An 18,017-nucleotide genomic window follows, 5' to 3' on the forward strand; every position below is an offset into this window, starting at 1 on the left:
TTCATCCAAGTTTGTGCGCTATATGATATTATCAGTGATAAAGAGCTTGAGGTAGTCATACAAATATTACAATTTCTTTAAAAGTATGAAAGGTGACTTAAACATTTAAATGTAATGATATCAAAAACAGATTTTTTGAGGAATAGCCGGAACATGAAAAGATCAAAACTTTTCATTCCAAAGATATTGCAGGAGTAGGACCTCATCGGGTCGTTTTTGACCCACTTATGCATCTAAGGGTTAAACCCGACTTGTGAATGTGCTCTCTTTTCATAAACTGTTGATATTTATTATTTGGATGCACACATTTAATTTTATCATCGGTGTGTGGAAACCTCAGCATACAACCAGTATCATCATTTCCTTCTTGCTACAAATGATAACCAAAAGCACTGTGCACAATAGAAATCCTGTGTTTTATTATTTGTCACACTACTTTAGGATCATTTTTTAAAAAGACAGCTTTTGCCACAAGGCTGTCAGGCTCCTACACTCAATATAAACTGCTAAAACAATTGCACAAAATTCATATCTGTAACACATTTCATGCACACACACACACTTTAGACCGTCTAAGGGTTTACATTCTTATTTTTATCTCTGGACTCAGCACAAGTATATAGACAAATTTCTGTCTTAATGTTTATATTTTTCCTATTTTTGATACTTCTGGTAATATTTGCACCACAGTTTCTTGAGTGTTTTTTAGTTTTTCTAGTGTTGTGAAAAATTAGTTGACTGGTTGTTGTTGTCCAAAACATTTTATTGCTGACTGTATGTTAACCTCCATATGACATGTAAATGAATCTAGCATGTGCCAACTGACAGTTAAACAGTGTTATTACATGTATATGGAGGCATATTTTATTCATAGAAGTTCCAAAAAATTGCATTGGGAGGACAAAAAACCCAGCAGACATGTACAAGCTCTGATAAAATGTCAATAATTATCACTTGAAACAAGTTGTTGAGACAAATGCTTGACAGATTGTTGTATAGATACAATTTTCAATATTAAAATACTTCATAATGTTTTCTCTCTCATGGTTTTTAGATGCTCCATGCACCTCAAGTGTGCAGACAGGAAGGTGAGGGTCTGTTAGCTGTGTCTGTGGCTGCTAGTGAAGGTCAGGTCAGCGGGGGCAGTAGGCAGTCTGCACCGGGGCCCGAACTGGGCATGGTGGTCTAAAAAAAGGACAATCTTGGGGCCCCCAGTCCAGGGGGTCAATATGCAAATAGTAACCCCCCGAGTGAAAAGCACAGAGCAGATCAATTTTCTCACATTACTCTCGCTTCCCATGTCTGTGAATGTGCACGCCTACACGCCACATCACGTTTTCATATTCAATGAAATTCAGTCTCGACAATAGAGAAGGCAGCTGCATTCCAACAAAGGTGGAAGTATGATGTCATGCGTTAGCGTGAAGCAGCCATGATGTTCATGAAACCTCACTGGTTTGATGTTAGAAATGACAAAAGCATGGCTTCTGCATGTTAGATCAAGCACTACAAACACACATATTTATTTTTTTACATTATGTTTTCACACACATGACGAAATCCTCCAGTGTCTGTCATCTCAAGTGTCACTGGCCTGCCATTCTTATCCAGCGCATGTGTAGCAGATAAAGTTCAGTTCTTCTGTCTCATTCAAGCCTACCCACTGCTGCCTCCCAGTGGCTTCAATGGCGCCACTGACACCACATTCATATTCCACATCTGGTCCCTCTCCTTCTACCCAGTTCTGGTAACAACCCAAAGTCGACTTGGTCCAGAACCAAAATTTAAAGTTACAAGTGTAGCGTAGACCCAACCAAACGCGGCCCGTTGTGGCGTTCTTTGCCTTTTCTGCCGCTTTGTGCTGAATGTCTTCGGTGGTGATATGGACGAGGTCAATATGATGCTCTCTGCAGTAACTCATGGCTTCAAGCCAGGTCATGTTTTCCTGGATTAGTACAAGGGTTTCTTTAGGAAGACAACAGAAAGAAAAACAGCATATAAACTTGGAATTTTTATGCAAGGAAATTAACACAAAAAGTATGTGATATTTTAAACATACCTGGATGCAAACTTGGAGTTGAGGACTGTGTTGTGTTCTGGGCTGATGTTCCATTCGGTGCTGCTAATGCGGTTGCATTCACAGTAGTCTCTGGGGGTGGCTGTGCTGTTGTTTCTGTAGTTATGGTGTTGAGCTCAGTGCCTGAGCCATGTGACACTGATTCTGTGGTGTTTGATGTTGTCGATACACTGGCAATTGTTGAAGCTGTGGTTGTAACATTAGTAGTGTTCGATTGATTGTTCGTGGTAACGGTGAAATGAAACGTTACCGTGACTCCTTGACTCGAATTGGTTGGCTCTTGATTTGTTGTACTGCCCCCCTGTATGCTGTTTTGAGTGGTGGTTGTTGCTGGGATGGATTTCAGTGCTGTAAAAAAAATAAAAATAAGACTAAAAAATGTGTAACTCTGTTGTGACGCATGTAAAATTACAAAGGAATGAAATATAGCTTAAATTCTATTTTGCTGACAGAAAATTGTACATATTGAACACCAACCTACCCCCACGACAAATGAAATTGCGTTTTCCACTGCATTTCAAGTCATTCCACTGCCCTTCAGCATTAAATACAGCAGCAACACAATCCTGATTCATGTTGTTGTAATTGGGCTGATTGCGTCTCCAGAAGCGGAATGATGAGTTACTCCCATCTGACCATTTCCAAGGGTCTTTGAAGAGACCTATTGACACATTTTGTGATGCAGACACATTACGCACTGCCATATTCTCCTCTGCTGACTGTATGCTAACCAGATCAGATGACAAGCCCCTGCAGTGACTCTGTGCATCCCTCCATGATTTTGTCTCATTAACAAAGATGGGACCGCTGGCACCAACGCCACCTGTAAGATCAAAGGTTTTTAAACACAAACTGCATTAAAACATATTGAAAATCTGCAATGTCACCCATTTACTTACCATGACAAACAAAGCTTCTTGTAGTTCCACAGTCATCTTCAAACCACTTGCCATCTGGATCCATTGCTGCGCATGCATCCTTATCTTCGTCCTTTGGTTCTCCCACTTTCCAGTTTAAAAAGTCAGTTTTTTGATTAGGCAGGGACCAGTGCCACTTCCTAACGCTTCCAATCTCCAGTCCTATCCAAGCTCTAGGAGTCGAGTTTGAAACTAAAAGGATCAGACTGTTCATATCTGTGGAGTTGTGAATTGTTGCTAAGTCTGCGTTTCTCTCTCTACAATAACTCCTCGCTTCTTCATAGGACTTATCAAGATTAATGAGATGAAAGTTGGAAGATCCCAGCGCGAAGGAGCAAAACACTGTGGAATGACAGGCAGTGTATTCAGTCACACCAGAACAGCAATAACAAAGACATTCCTGTGTAATATTTAGCTGTATTATACCACTAGTATATATTTTTAAAACCTCGATATCTGCACAAATTGCACTTACCTTACATACTACAGCCTGTGTATATAATGATACGTGTGAGATCAGGAAAGCAGAATGCAGAGCTGAAAAAACATGTGTACAAACCTGAAATAAAAGTCAAAGTTGAAGTCCTTCTCATGATGACCAGTCTGTTTTCGGTCATGGCGATGGCAAACAAAAAGTATAAACAAAGCTAACAAATATGATACTGTTCAGTATTGTATATCAGAATGTTGTGTTATAACCAGTTGCTGCTGTGGCTTTGAGCAGCTCAGTGTTTGTACTAAGAATGCCACTTGACTTGTTAACAGTCACCTCCTCCAGAACAGCTTATAGGCAAAGCAGTTTTTCTAGTTTTTTTCACCTTCATTTGTATAAACTCCATGGTAGGTAATTTATTTGCTGCTTGCTGAGATGAAAAGATAAGAAAATTCTTACGCCTGCCTTTACAATTGGATAACTCTATAAATCTATAAAATGCAACGATAATCTTAATTTCAGGTTACAATGAAAATGACAGTCTGTCAAATCTAGTCCTTTAATGACGATGACGAGGCTGGTCAAGAATGCAGATGAGCTTGTCTGTTCTGACTGAAATACAACAAAAGCTGTCAGAGGATTAAAGCTAAAAGCATGACAAAGTGTCATGAAACGCATGGAGACTGAAACGGAATTTCCAGTGACATTTTTTTTCAACTCTGTGCTGCAAAATGCTGCAAGAGAAATCTGTATCCAAGGATTTGTAAAGTACTGCCAGTAATTAACACCTCTTATGTCATTCCTCAGAGTGGAGGAAAAACAGAGAGCAAAGCTAGCTTTCAAAACAGAACACTGTGTTACATATTTTTGGATAGTGGAAAATATTACTGCAGAAAAATCACTGGAGCAAGAACAAGTTGTGCAATACTTTATATAGCCCTCCTGTCAAAGGCAAAAGCATTCCAGCTCTTCTTGTAGGTGTGGCAGTACAAAAACAGAAGAAAAAAACGGAAGAAACCACACTATGCTGTTTACTTAAATGTTTAGTTTACTACTGCCTCAAGTGTGTGACAGTATGTGTGTGTGTGTGTGTGTATATATATATGTATGTGTTCTTTGTTGCTGTATGGATGCTTTCTGAAGGTCATTTATTCAGTTTAAGAGCAATATATGATAGAGGAGGTGGGTGTAATTCATGCAAATATTCTAATATTTTGAAAATGTAATAAACACCAACCGTGACATTAATTTTGGCCCGAATAAATGGCAAATGAAGCAGAACTCTGCTGCAGGGGTGTCATATGACAGAGCTGTTATGGGTGGTCCCATGAGACATTTTGGCTCAAGTAGGTAGTGGCACTGAGCCATCATGGCCTGTAAACAACAACAGCGTCAAGCTGAAGTAAACTGGATCTGACTGTCGGCCTGCTGTCTACAGCTCGTCTACATCCCGACAGACATAGAAGAGTGTTTTCCAACAATGATTCGAAGGTGTGTCTGGTAAGTAAATCCAACCTTCAAACGACCATGAGCTATTTTTTAAACAGCTTTTCTTGCATCAGGCTAACGCTAGCGACACTAGCTAAGGTAGCCGCCGTTTAAGCTAACAAGCTAATCTTAGCCAGCAGGAAGACATTATTCTCGTCGGGTGGATTTATTGAAGTGAGTCTTTGAGTCTCGACTTTTACAGCCACATTTTTCAAGATCCTAAACGGAGATATATTCTAGCTTTAAGCAGTATTTAAAAAATTAAGTATCAGTCAGACGTCTGGTCACTAAAGCTAATGTTAGCTTGTGTTGCTTAGTTTGACTCTCTAGCTTTTATGGATTTGCAGCTAGCTGGCTATCGGTAAAAGCTAACGTAGGTCATTCTTTTGGATGTTGGGATCAGTAATGTGTTTTGTTAATGTTAACAAACGAAAATACTTATGCAAACTGATCATATTTACTTGTGTTTGCCATGCAGTATTCACTTAATAATGTTCTTTACGGCGTAACGTTACTATACATTGATGCGTATCTTTAGCAAACGTGTAATGTAACTGCGATGCCAACAATAAACACTGAATAATGTATGCAGGTATTACTGCATTATAACGTATAGTTCCGTCTGAAATTATATATATATATATATATGGTTTGTGCTGTTTTTATCGGCTAAATTGGGACGAAAAAATCATGGATTTGGATTTAAGTGTAGCGGATTTATTACACAATGTGTTCGGCATCATATCCGTCCATCAAATTACACCAAATCCTGATCATTTGCACAAGTATTACGCATCATATTAATGATTTTTCGTTTTTTGCATTTCACTGTGTATTGTACCTAAAGGGCTACAAATGTTGTTTTCCCCGTTAATTGGTGTACACAATGTGAGATAATAAGTAGTAGCAGTAATTAATGATTAATCCACATTGTGTTATTCTGTTATTGCTTCAGCTGTATTTGCAAAACACAGTTAAAGTGATTCAAAGCAAAGGCCCATTTATGTTGCACAGCTAATAATATCTCTTTCTGCCCTCAACAGATTGATATCCTTCAGACTGGACATCATTCTCTCCAGCGGGTCGCTTTCAAGCCATGTCCTCACAGCAGCCTAACAGCTCAGCCTCCAACAGCCCCACCAACATCTTGGGTTCTCCTTTTTCAGTCATCAGTCCCTCGCTCAACTCTCCAGTGGTCTCACCCTCTCTGGGCTTTGGACCCATCAGCAACAGCCAGGTAACCGATACGCCCTAGAATGCATGTATCGATATCATGGTGTGCCTGATTTGTTAGTTGGTTTGTTTGGGTACATTGCAGTAAGTCTGAGCTATTACTTGATTTCAAATCAAAATGGCATTTTGAAAAAATGTAATTAGCAAATTGCAAAAGGTACAGTCCGGATTGTATATTACACTGAACGTCTGACACAGGGTTTAAATTGCTGTGTTGGAATTTCATCCCGTCCTCTTTCTGTGATTGTCACTTTTGTGATGGTGTCTTATGTGGAAATGGCATATCTTAAATCTGTTACACGGTGAATGTTGAACTGAACCTCGACATTAAAAAAGTAAAATCCCAAATCAAATTGCAATATCTGTCATAAAGATTACAGTTCCACTTTTCCCTTTTTTAACAATATGTACAGTACTGGTTAATAAAGGGTGTTTAACGCTTCTTACCATAAGGCGACGTATACAAAAACATTATCTGTAGTTCGTCAAACCAATACGAAATCCGTGTAGTGACTTCATTTGATTAATCAACATTACAGTGTTGTACAGTTGTTTCATTTGGTTGCACTGTGTATCCAGATCTCTTCTTCAGCACCCATATCAGGGATGCACTCAATCAGCAGCTCAGAAGATGTCAAGCCTCCGTTTGGCCTGAGGCCCATGCCAGCTCACAGCCCTGGAATAATGTTGTCTCAGAAACGTCTATGTGTCATCTGCGGGGACCGCTCCTCTGGTGAGTAAATGTCGTAAGAACAGGGTTAGCCAACGTGAACCGTCGGCTGGAGACTGTTTCATGTCACGCCAGTTTTAGTGTGGATAATAACTTTCAGCCAGATGGTTTTCCTTGTGTTTCATCACTATGTTCACAGGATGGGTCTCTTATTAGGACTCAAAAAAACACACAGTGCTTCCCAGACTGCTGCATTCACTTTGTTTTGATATTCCTACTGGCCCCCTACCGTTTGGTTTATTTATTTCTGTGTTTTACAGGCAAACACTATGGAGTGTACAGCTGCGAAGGTTGCAAGGGTTTCTTTAAACGAACTGTGCGCAAAGACCTGAGCTACACCTGCAGGGATAACAAAGAGTGCCTGGTCGACAAGCGCCAGCGCAATCGCTGCCAGTACTGCCGCTACCAGAAGTGCCTGGCCATGGGTATGAAGAGGGAAGGTATGCAAAGAGAAGCGTATTTGAATATTTTCCTCATGTTAAGAGCCTGTGTGGCCAATAAAGGTTTAGGGACATGTTTTGTTGGGAGTTGCCGTACATGCAGTTATACAAGGGTAATGTAAGTTGGAATTTTCTCCAACCAGGAATTATGGTATGTTTTCAGAATTAGATAAACAATAGCAGTAAATTAGATTTGTAGAAATAATGAATTATGCCAACCATTCAAATAGTTTGAGTAACTTTGGATTAGTAGAATATTTCTAACCCAGGTGAGAGAGGATGTTAGATTAAATTAGCAAAAGGGGTAGAGATGGATGTATTGGGGCTGGTTTATGTTACTAACCCCTCTCCATCTCTCCCCTTCATTTTTTCCCCTATTCTACTCTTTCTCCATCTTTCAATAGTGATCAAACATGTAAAGTGGATAAAAGAAGATGGAAAGGATGAGGGATGGATGAGTATGACATGAAAATCTTAAAGATACTGTACTTTAATGCTACTCAGAGACTTGGCCTGTTGTGTTAGAAATGCAAAGTTGAAGACATTTCTGTGTGAGAATGGACCCAGGACTGAAGTAGAGAGAGCGGCATACTGCCTTGTAACGATGGACTGCTTTGTAAAAATGAAGCCGTCTGACAGCTGCAGTTCGTTGCTGAGTGTGTGTAAATGCATGTAAAATCTGATCTGGAGGGGATCGGCGCTGAAGCAGGAAAGAATGTGAAGGATTGCTGTTTAGCAAAGGCACTAGTTCAGATTTTCAGCATACAGCGTACGGTATACGTCGTATGAGTGGTGATATCTCTTCACTAGATCCAAGCAGCTCTATTTGTGGTTGCTGGTCGAAGCAGATAGAATGTGTATGCTCTGTTTCATAACCAGTCAATCACCTTTAAATGTCAGTGTCCGGTGGCTGCAGTTTCGTCAGGGTGCCGATATTTCAATGATCAGTGTTACTAAACTAAGTCAGAATATGTTGGGATAGTTTTTTGGATTAGACAGCAGCTTCTGTTGCTTATACCGCTTTAGGATCTCCATTTGAGTTGCTTTAGACAGTGTAGAACCTTTTCACTGCTGTTAGGTTTTAACAAACTTAACGTACTGGTCTCTAGGTTACACAGTTGTTCACATGGTGCTTTTTTTTTTCTGTGGAGAAATGTCATTTCTATAGGGATGGTGGGGAGCCAATAGATTTTTAGATGCATTGTGATTCTGTCTTCAACCATGTAGTGTTTAATTGTTGTGCATGCAAGGTACCTCAATACCTTTAATAACAAATTAATGCATGTTACTTTAACCTGCAACTGCACTTCTTGTTAAAAGTAAATTCATCAGACTTTTGTAATGTTAAGTGTGCTATTTTGAATGTACAGTGCAGCCAAAAAAATACAGTAATCAAGATTGAAATGTAATGAAATGTCATAATCAACTGTCTGAACCCTGAAGATACAGTAGCAAAAAGTACGTGTGAACCCTTAAAAATTACCCGTTTTTCCTGGATTAATTGGTCATAAAATGCGATGTAATTATAAATATAGGCAAAGAAGCTTAAGGAATTTTCATAAGCTAATAATGCACATGGGATTGTCTGCTGTGTCTTTATCACATTGTTAAATGTACACAGCGTAAATCATTCTACCTTTAGCCCTGCCATGTTCCTAGGATGTCTGCTATGAATCGATTTCTTGAGGTCATTCCACAGGTCAAAAAGTGCATTTTGTGTGTTTGAAAGTGTTCTGTAGCAGATTTACATTGATGTGTAGCATCATTGCTCTGCTGCATAAACCAGAGTTGATATAGCTTCAGCAGGGGGACAGTTATCTTAATTATCCTGAGTCGATTAAGAGTCGTGATTCTACCAGCTAACAGTAACTTTGGTACATGCTAATACGCAAATGCAGACGATTTCAAAGGGTTCACGTTTTCTTTCCCCCCCCCACCGTACATTAAATCTTGTGGAACTTACTATAAGACATTGTCAGTCCAACATTTCAGTTTTAACAGCAGTTTGCTGAATTTGAAAATGTATTTCACTGTTTCTGACATTAGAATTTTGTCAGGACAGCTCAGAATCTGAATCAGACTTTCTGAATGCAGCAGCAACCCTGCAAAAAGACATTTTGCATGATATCACTCCTGAACTCAGTTTGCATTTTCTTTTTCCTGAGAGTCTTAATTCTTCTGTTTCTGTATGTTTTTTGTGCAATGCAGCGGTTCAGGAGGAGCGCCAGAGGAACCGAGAGCGTGAAGGAGAGCTGGAGTTCAGCGTCGGAGTGAATGACGAGATGCCTGTAGAGAAGATCCTCGAGGCAGAAACGGCTGTGGAGCAGAAGACCGAGCTTCACTCTGATGGAGGCTCTGCGGGAAACTCGGTGAGTGGATGGAATCAATAGATGTTTGTTTTTTCATGCCAGCACTATCAGTTTGGCTCCCATTTTTCTAAGAAAACTGCAAAGAAAATGTGACTCCAAGAACAAGTGTACTAAAATCCTTGTAAGCGTTTGTTTCATGGCTCATTAGGAAATCAGCATGTTGTCTTGTTCTGGTTTCAGCCCCACGATGCTGTGACCAACATCTGCCAGACTGCAGACAAGCAGCTGTTTGCCTTGGTGGAGTGGGCAAAGAGAATCCCTCATTTCTCCGAGCTGCCCCTTGATGATCAGGTCATTCTTCTACGTGCAGGTATGAACAAAATGATCTGCATGGAACTGTGTCTTCAAAGTCAACACATCTGTTATTTACAGGAGACTGGGATCTTATCAAGGTCACAACTTTGCATTTTTATCAGAGGCACATGATGAATGCTTCAGTGTTCCAAAGAAGGCTTCTGATAAAGTAACAAGGCCACTTATTGAGGTCTTCAGTGTTTTTGCATATTTTAGTAAATAACCTACATTTACATGAGCTTCCAAGATAGAACACAAGGAAATGCTTTTTTTCCCTAGAGAAAACTAATTTGACAGCAGTCAAATTAGCCTGTGTTTTCCTGTGTAAACCCTGCACCGAAACTAGCTGTAAAACATTGTGGGGGTTAAAGTATGAGAGAATTCCTCATTCACCGAGATAAATGATGATTGAAAATGAATGCAGCAGGAAGTCTTTTACAGCTCTTTTTCAAGTTGTACTTTGAAAGTCAAGGCTATAGAAAACATTGTGCTGTAGTCACTGTTTGGTGATGTCCCAGTGGGCTTTTTGCCCAAAAGGTCAACTAGCAATAACAAACAGTTTGTAATAGTGTGTCGTACTGAGTCATTGAGTCCCACTGAGGCACGGAGTCAGAACCCAGTGGAAGTAAATCTCAAAGGGAGCTGGTAGGCAGCCAGGAAACAGCTGCAACAGTCGGCATGTAACCCGATGGATCAGGCTCAAGGGGATGGTTTGCAGTCGCAGTCAAGATCCGAACAATGTTTTTGTGGCACAGCTTCACTACGGTTTTATTTTTTCTCTTCTATCATTTCACACCACTGTGTAACTGTGTCATTTGTCAGGGTGGAATGAGCTCCTGATTGCTTCGTTCTCCCATCGCTCCATTCCTCTGAAGGAGGGAGTTCTTCTGGCTTCTGAGCTGCAGCGTGAAGGCGCACACAGTGGAGGAGTTGGAGCCATTTTTGATCGGTACATCCACAGATTTAAAAAAAAAAAAAAAAAAGCATACTCAAGTGTCAGTTGCATGTAACTTTAAAGACTTGTGTGTTGTTTTACATACTGTATGTGTGGTGTCTAATATGACAGTTGTTTATTGCAGGGAGAGTGTGCAGAGTGCAGAAGTCGGCGCCATATTTGACAGGTACATTTAAACTTTTGCAATATTAATGAGTGTCTAAGTAAAATAAAGTAGTGCACATTCCTTTGTATTTTACACTGAATTATTTTTTTGTCATGCTTTTAGGGTTCTTACCGAACTTGTCAATAAAATGAGAGATATGCAAATGGACAAAACTGAGCTGGGTTGCCTCCGAGCCATCGTCCTGTTCAACCCAGGTACTTGACGCCGCAAGAACAAAGGAACATTTCGACTTTTTCTTTTAGAAAGCATATTTTGTTTTTTGGTGTCTGTCCTCTAACAAAAGTCTTTCCCGTATTTGTCCTGCAGATGCTAAAGGGCTCTCCAACACCAGTGAGGTGGAGCTCCTTAGAGAAAAGGTCTATGCATCATTGGAAGCCTACTGCAAACAGAAATATCCAGAGCAGCAGGGAAGGTAAAGATCCTCAGCTGTGACAAGCTCGGCATGGTCTCATTTGGTCTGTTTCTCTCATCAACTGAAGTGATGCCGTCTTTGTTCCCCGCAGGTTCGCTAAGCTCCTCCTTCGACTGCCAGCACTGCGATCCATTGGCTTGAAGTGCTTGGAGCATCTCTTCTTCTTCAAGCTGATCGGTGACACGCCTATTGACACTTTCCTCATGGAAATGCTTGAGGCTCCCCATCAGTTGTCTTAGATAGGAAATGCGTACTGTGGTTTAGATAGCTGAAGTCTGGGAAGCAGGTGTGGGACTGGAGTGGCACTTTAAGTTCTTTGAAGATTTGTCAGTTTGTCTCACTGCTGTCTGCGTTACACTTCTTTAGTGCGGCACAGATTTGCTCTTTAGACCAAACCCGAGGCTTGGCATGATCTACAAGCTGGTGCTATATGTTGAGATAACTTCATGAGTAACTATGGTAAAACAAAAGTATTTTTAAAAATGTAAACATTTACATATTTCCCTCACAGGAGCTATAATTTGGGTAAACATTTTTATATGAACTTTTTAAGACACCTCAGACGTTAAGATTCAGTTGTTTCTCCAGCTGAACTGATCCCTGAAGCCTGTTGTTTTTTTTTAAAAAAAAGAAAGGCAACCTGAATTACAAGAATGCATTAAGGATGTAGTCTTTTTATAAATTTGAATTCAAGCCAGATCTAAAAGTTTGTACCAAACAGTCGCTGGGTGCTGTGTCCCGACAGCTCAGAGTTGACTTGTATCCACTGCAGATGATAAAATCCTACCAGTGACCCTGATAGAAGACAAGTCGATGGTTGAAACCATCAGGCCCAACTTGTCTGTGTTGATTGCGGATCAGCTTTATGCGTCTCGTATATAGAGTTAGTGTTGTTTACTTCTTTGCCATTAAAAAAAAAAATCTAATCACTTTGTGGTTAATGATTAGACTGCACTGCACACTTGCTATGTACTATTTCTAAAACATACTTTTTAACAAACGCCTGTCCTCTAAAGGGTCGGGGCGTTTGTCTTTTGGTGCTATTTCAGTGATAATTTGACCCTATCGGTGCAGAAAATGCACCAAACCACAAACCTAAGAATATATGCAAAAACGTAAAAAAAATATTCCTCGTGTTAATCTTTGTTTTAAAATGTAGCAATATAAAATGTAAACTGCATAAGCTTGTCAGTTATTCAGGGGTTTTGCAAAGTAAATCATTTCTGGCGGTGGAAAGGGAATACTCCATTTTGTAATTTATCTATACAATTCTAAGGTACTGTGCAAAAGTAATTGTTCAGGGAAAATGTACATTGAGAAATTTGAATTATGATCAGGAAATACAAATTCTATAATTCTTAATATGTGCCCTTGTTTTTTTTTTTTTAGTTTTGAGCTAGTATAAAGCAGAACATGTCTTGGGTTGCACTGGATTTGCTGAGACTGTTTCAGCTTTTTTTTTTTTTTTGTGCTTTATTGTTTTTTTTTTGATGCTCAAATGTATTTCCTACCTTTCCCTCTTCTTTAGGTAGCTGTCTTGTTCATTGTAGCGTCTGCAATTTATTAAAAAGCAAACCATAATTGCATTTAGATCCATAACACCTGTGGACATATAGGAATTTCAAATGAGGTCTGTATGATGGTAAACACCAGATGAGCTGTATTGGTGAACTTGTTTCTGTATGCTCTTGAACATAAAGTGACTTGAAGCATGGGTTGCGTGGACTAAAAAAAAAAATAAAATAAAGAGGCTTACGTTTTTTTTCTTGCTTTTTCTTGCCTAAAAGTGCAACATGTGATTGCTATGTTTTCCCCTGGAAGAAAAAAAAAAGGTCACTTTTGGGCAAACCAGCACAATTAAAGATGATTAAAAAAAATAGTCAAAAGGATGTTTTAATGTGCCTTTTTATTGTGGTTGTTACATAGCTTTTGCTGTGGGCATAGATGCAGTAGAATCCTTGGTTTGTATAGCACTTTGTGTCCACAGTGATGTTATGGCACAGGCAGCGATGTGTGATGGGTTAAATTAAGAAGAAGAAGAACGTTGAGTGCAATGAAATCGAAGGCTTCTAAGAGTTTCCACAGGAGTAGCTGGTAAATTTGATCACTGCGCTTTTCACTGCTTGTGTTCTCGTGACGGTCTGAAGTGAAGAAGCTTTAGTAACGTAAGCCCCACAGCTCTGAGAACCAAAGTGAACCTCCCTTTGAATCAAGCAGAAGTGACACCTTTTTTTTTTTTAAACCATGCATGGCTTGGTTTTCTTAAATTATATTTAGAATAACACTGCTTTTAGTCTATAATACACTATTCTACACATGGAGCAGAAAAAATAAAAACAGAAGAACATAAAGACATTGTCATGACATGTACATCGTTTTACAGCATTCCCCTACATCGCTTTGAACTTGATGAAAAAAAATCAGTACAATCCGGGAAACACCATGAGCTCTTCCTCCTTTCACTTCAGTTCTACTAGGTGGTGGCATGCTACACATTGAGTCTAAGGTGCTGAATAGTTTCCAGTAAATTCATAACAAAACAAAATGTAGTGCTGGTGTGATTTAACATAGCTTTGTCATGATGCGCTAAAATCTTTGCTCTCTGAATGGCTCTGTTTCCATCACAGTGACATTTAGCGAGTGGGTAGATTTACCTTGCAAGCTGCAAGCCATGTTAAAATAAATCCAGTCAAGGCCATTCCAAGTCGATTAATAGCACAACGAGCTCATTATTAATTCAAAGACGGACCTATATAATTGAAAAAAGTTGAACGGTGGGCTCCTTCCTATTCACCTCAATGCAGGGTTTAAAATCGGTAAACTATGGAGAGTTGATGTGCACGTAAATTTCCCTTATGTTTGCATTCACAGTTGGAGAATGAAGAAATACCCCACGTCCTGCAAATGACAAACCGAGATCTTCAGTGAAGCCAGTTGAACTACAAACTATTTTGAATTCTTACAGTTTAGCCCAAACATAGCCATGACCTTGCCAAATTTGGACTTTTTTTAGTAAATTTTTGTTGATCCAATAGATTTCCTGTGGCTGGAAATGACAAACGAGCAACAAAAAATGGCACTACTAGTGATGTTAATGATCCATTTTTTTGGAATCTTTGTTACATTTTTTGCATGACAAAAAGGACTGTTACCCCTTAAAATTGTCACAGAATTTGAGAAAATTCAGCTTACATCCCATTTTCAATGATCCCAGTGAATTCTACCATGTTTAGGAAAATTCTAATAAGAGGTCAAACAATTCTAAATTTTGAGGGTTGATATTTAACCTGATTTTTAGGGATTAAATAAACCAAAAGAAAGGGTAGGAGTTCCACAATATGAAAAATCTCAAAGAGCTGTTAGCACGCTAAAAATGACTAAGCTAATTCAAATCCAGTGATTATTACCACGACCATACTGATAAATACGAGTAATTTTGGTACCAGCAACTCAAAGCTGACACTCCAACAGCCACTAAACAAGGCTGGTCTCCACGGACACTGACGAAGGAGGTCTTAACTTCTCCAAAACCTTACCTAGCCCTTGCAAAAGCTCACCTGCACAAAGAAGAAACCTTTTGGTCATCAGTTCTGCGGTCGGTTTAGATGAAAATGGAGTTGTTCGGACACAGGGATGTGGCACTGCAATTGATTATTGAGAAAATGTCATTTCCAGCCATAAGAAACCTGTTGGTCAAATAAAATCAATGACTAAAATGGAACAATTTCGCCTGGGTATGAATAATTTTAGGCTTACCTGTATGTATATATTTTTTTACCTACATCACGACTGGAGCGGAACTAAGCATGCCCATATTCTACAGTAAGGCAACAGGATACAGCTAATGTGCATAGCCAATCCCCAAGTTGTCATAAATACTTTAAAGCTATTTTCATAACAATCTATCTGAACCAAGAGACCTAATATGGAGGAAACAGAAGTTTTTTTTATTTTTTTTTGCCTAGATAAGATTAAAAACACTGGTTAAAAAGAAATCACAGCTCATGAATGATCTAAAATTCTCCTTGCCCCCCTCGCAGACCGCACATCTGTAGCAACATTTTCATGATTACATGTCCCTGAAAACGTCTTAATAAATAACTGTCTCTGAAAGGCACTCTGAAATGTGCAGCTCATAGTTTCTACAAAATAAAACGACATAACTCTACGAAGATTGCTCTCTTGCACCTGCTGCGCTCGCCTTCAGTCCAAAAAGTGGGAATAGATCACGTAATGCGGCTTGTCTACATTTGATTAAGCTAAAAATGTTTGCATGACGCAGCATTGGTCTGAAACTAGTAGCATCACCATTCACAGCAGCTGAGCGGTCCATAAATCAACGTTCTGTCTCTGTTTTAATTGCTAAAAAGTGTTTGCACGGTGATAAATTCCTTCTTATCCGTTAAACAAACTCATGCACATCTGTCGGCTTTGATCGGACGTTTAAAAACTGTGCTACTGTTGAATTGCTGGTTGAGTATAATTTCAGATTCAGATGTCAGAGTGGTTCATCAGTGTCGAGGATCTCACATTCCATTGATACCCAACTTTTACATCCAGTGCAATTGTTCCTTATTTGAGCACCTTCTTGAGCAAAAATGAAACACAAAACTACCACAGTAGTATATAACAGAATAACCCTCTGCACAAAAGCCATCTATTCAATAGATGAAATGTCTTTCAGTTTACACTTATTCAAGGGTGTCTGTACTGCGCCGCTATCCCTCTGGATTCAGTCAAGGCCACAGAGATTGAAGCACTGCCAACCGTCTCGATGCCCTCAGCCTTTAAAAAAATACACTTTTCCGGGTGTCTGTGTGCAACATTACGTTCGGAGGATGATTGCGATTAAACCTAGCGAGTGCAGATCATCGGTGTTTATCCAGCAACAGCAAAGCTTAGTGGTTTGAATGCCGTTTCTGCTCTCTCTGCCCATCAGCTCATGAGTAAAATCGTGTTTATTCTCTCGCTGCAGGGAGAGCTCGATCCAAGCCCGTGTAAACCAAACTCAAAGATGAGATCAACTCATCAAAGCCGGGAGGGGGGGATTGTAGTGCCAAGCCGGAGTGGAGTAGGGTGTAGGCATCGGGGGATGATGGGGGCAGTGAAAGGGCTTCCAGATGTCTTGGTGTCCAGCGGGATTCAGGAAGAGCTCACACCTGCATCTCCGAACCGCTGGACAAACCGAGAGCGTTCGCCTCCTCTGTGGTCAAACCGTTCTTCAGTGTCCTTCTCACTGAGGAATAACAAGAGAATGATGTTGATTAAAAGTGTTATCTTAAAGCTCGGACACGCACCTGATGACATTCTGCTGTTACGCCACTTGTCGGTACTCACGTGATTTCCGGTTGACTCGGGATCGCCTCCTCTCTCGAGGTTGCGCCCGCTGGCTGGGCCCCTGAGTGGCTGACCTCACAATCCTCTCCATGATCTCATCAGCCGTGTCATCTGTGCAGTTCACTGGGTCGTCACTGGCAGGACACCACGGGGCAACACGCCCTGAAGCAACAGGGCCACAGTGGATAAGAAAACAAGACGTATTGCGTAGCGGGGCAGGTTTAAGAAAACATGACTTGAACTAACAGCTGTGCTGCTTGCTCTGTGGGCTAAAATTAATAGGCTAATCCTTAGTGATAAACAAAATTTAATTGGTGACCTCATTACAAGGCTTTCAGTTGTACCTCCAGATATGTTTCATAGGGGAGGCAGATGGGAATATCACGAATTCTTTTATGTTGTTGGGATCTACTGAGACTAAAGGAACTGCACACTTGGGTGTCTTATTATACAGTTAATAATGCTAATTATCACACGTGCATTGACTAGTATCAGGACATTTAGGCTGTTCAGGTTGCTGCAGTGCATTTGAGAAGAGAAAGTTTTCCTATAAGCAAGAAACCCGCAGTTAATTTATGATTTCGACGCTCAATATTCTGTCCATGTGTGATGAAATGTATCAAAAAACAGCAACTTATGGTTCAACAAAATGTTTTCAGTGTTACCTCACTCTACCCATCGCCATATTTTGGATTCACGATTAGGGAAGTCGCGTTCATGTCATGCATCCATACTCATAATAAAGCCATTGCTGCAAATACTCTGCAGTGAGACTGGAAGTGAAAAATCACTCTAATTAAAACACAAAAATCAATATGACAGAAACAGATCAGACTTTCAAAGTGAAGTGTGAAGTGAAGCAAAGTAGAAGTCTGGTAGATGTCTTTCTGGTAGGACCTGTCTCAATGTCGGGGATGATTAATAACTCTACATGACTAATAAAGAGTCCTTCTCACTGTGCAGTCAAGAGGCAACACTTTTCTCACAACCTGGATTGGATTCATTACTGGTGAGTCATTAGTCTGGCACACTCTGCCTGACATTTAAGTTTGTAACAGATGAGCTGCACAGTCGGGTGGCTGCTTCTACAAACAGGCCTGACCTTTGAAGCGTGTTTCCTTTAAGTACACAGGAGCTTAAGGATGTCCTAGTGCCAAATTGTCAAG

At 40.0% G+C, this 18,017-nt stretch overlaps 3 protein-coding genes across 8 annotated transcripts in view; 1 reads left to right on the forward strand and 2 right to left on the reverse strand.

Annotated features, from left to right (window-relative positions):
* Window positions 1–3,324, reverse strand: LOC127536489 (uncharacterized). The gene is made up of 4 exons (XM_051957041.1): window positions 2,977–3,324; window positions 2,559–2,900; window positions 2,060–2,425; window positions 1–1,965 (listed from the first exon to the last, which is right to left on the reverse strand). The coding sequence occupies exons 1-4, from the start codon at window positions 3,206–3,208 to the stop codon at window positions 1,604–1,606; spliced, it is 1,302 nt and encodes a 433-aa protein (XP_051813001.1). The 5' UTR covers window positions 3,209–3,324; the 3' UTR covers window positions 1–1,603.
* Window positions 3,325–4,765: 1,441 nt separating this feature from the next.
* On the forward strand, window positions 4,766–13,275 carry rxrbb (retinoid x receptor, beta b). 4 transcript variants are annotated; one of them, XM_022217192.2, is made up of 12 exons: window positions 4,766–4,918; window positions 5,959–6,152; window positions 6,728–6,881; window positions 7,139–7,318; window positions 7,723–7,776; window positions 9,527–9,687; window positions 9,868–9,997; window positions 10,804–10,930; window positions 11,061–11,102; window positions 11,205–11,296; window positions 11,409–11,514; window positions 11,606–13,275. In XM_022217192.2, exons 2-12 carry the CDS (start codon window positions 6,012–6,014, stop codon window positions 11,751–11,753), a joined length of 1,335 nt encoding a protein of 444 aa, XP_022072884.1. In that variant the 5' UTR covers window positions 4,766–4,918; window positions 5,959–6,011; the 3' UTR covers window positions 11,754–13,275. The 4 variants fall into 4 exon arrangements, with proteins under 4 accessions (XP_022072884.1, XP_022072883.1, XP_022072885.1 ...); XM_022217191.2 differs by having other exon boundaries at window positions 4,767–4,927; XM_051956559.1 differs by lacking the exon at window positions 4,766–4,918 and adding an exon at window positions 4,989–5,089.
* A 126-nt stretch (window positions 13,276–13,401) lies between these two features.
* The window catches only part of fhod3b (formin homology 2 domain containing 3b), a 121,431-nt gene continuing 116,815 nt past the window's right edge, over window positions 13,402–18,017 (reverse strand). For all 3 annotated transcript variants that reach the window (XM_051956556.1, XM_051956557.1, XM_051956558.1), the window contains 2 exons: window positions 16,852–17,013; window positions 13,402–16,750 (listed from right to left, as the gene is read on the reverse strand). In XM_051956556.1, the coding sequence (XP_051812516.1) occupies window positions 16,668–16,750; window positions 16,852–17,013 (245 nt within the window). In that variant the 3' untranslated portion in view covers window positions 13,402–16,667. The remainder of the gene's footprint in view (window positions 16,751–16,851; window positions 17,014–18,017) is intronic.

Source organism: Acanthochromis polyacanthus, chromosome 12, assembly GCF_021347895.1.
Source record: "Acanthochromis polyacanthus isolate Apoly-LR-REF ecotype Palm Island chromosome 12, KAUST_Apoly_ChrSc, whole genome shotgun sequence".
NCBI classification, from domain to species: Eukaryota; Metazoa; Chordata; class Actinopteri; family Pomacentridae; genus Acanthochromis; species Acanthochromis polyacanthus.

What these genes read in the sequence shown, in the direction of transcription:
- LOC127536489 (XM_051957041.1), bottom strand. Translation starts at nt 3,208, where the DNA reads ATGAACAGTCTGATCCTTTTAGTTTCAAACTCGACTCCTAGAGCTTGG. An exon ending in CAATTTCATTTGTCGTGGGG is followed by an intron (nt 2,426 to 2,558) that starts GTAGGTTGGTGT and finishes TTTTTTTTACAG; the next exon opens with CACTGAAATCCATCCCAGCA. An exon ending in AACTCCAAGTTTGCATCCAG is followed by an intron (nt 1,966 to 2,059) that starts GTATGTTTAAAA and finishes GTCTTCCTAAAG; the next exon opens with AAACCCTTGTACTAATCCAG.
- rxrbb (XM_022217192.2), top strand. Translation starts at nt 6,012, where the DNA reads ATGTCCTCACAGCAGCCTAACAGCTCAGCCTCCAACAGCCCCACCAAC. An exon ending in AAAGGATGAGGGATGGATGA is followed by an intron (nt 7,777 to 9,526) that starts GTATGACATGAA and finishes TGTGCAATGCAG; the next exon opens with CGGTTCAGGAGGAGCGCCAG. An exon ending in GGTCATTCTTCTACGTGCAG is followed by an intron (nt 9,998 to 10,803) that starts GTATGAACAAAA and finishes GTCATTTGTCAG; the next exon opens with GGTGGAATGAGCTCCTGATT.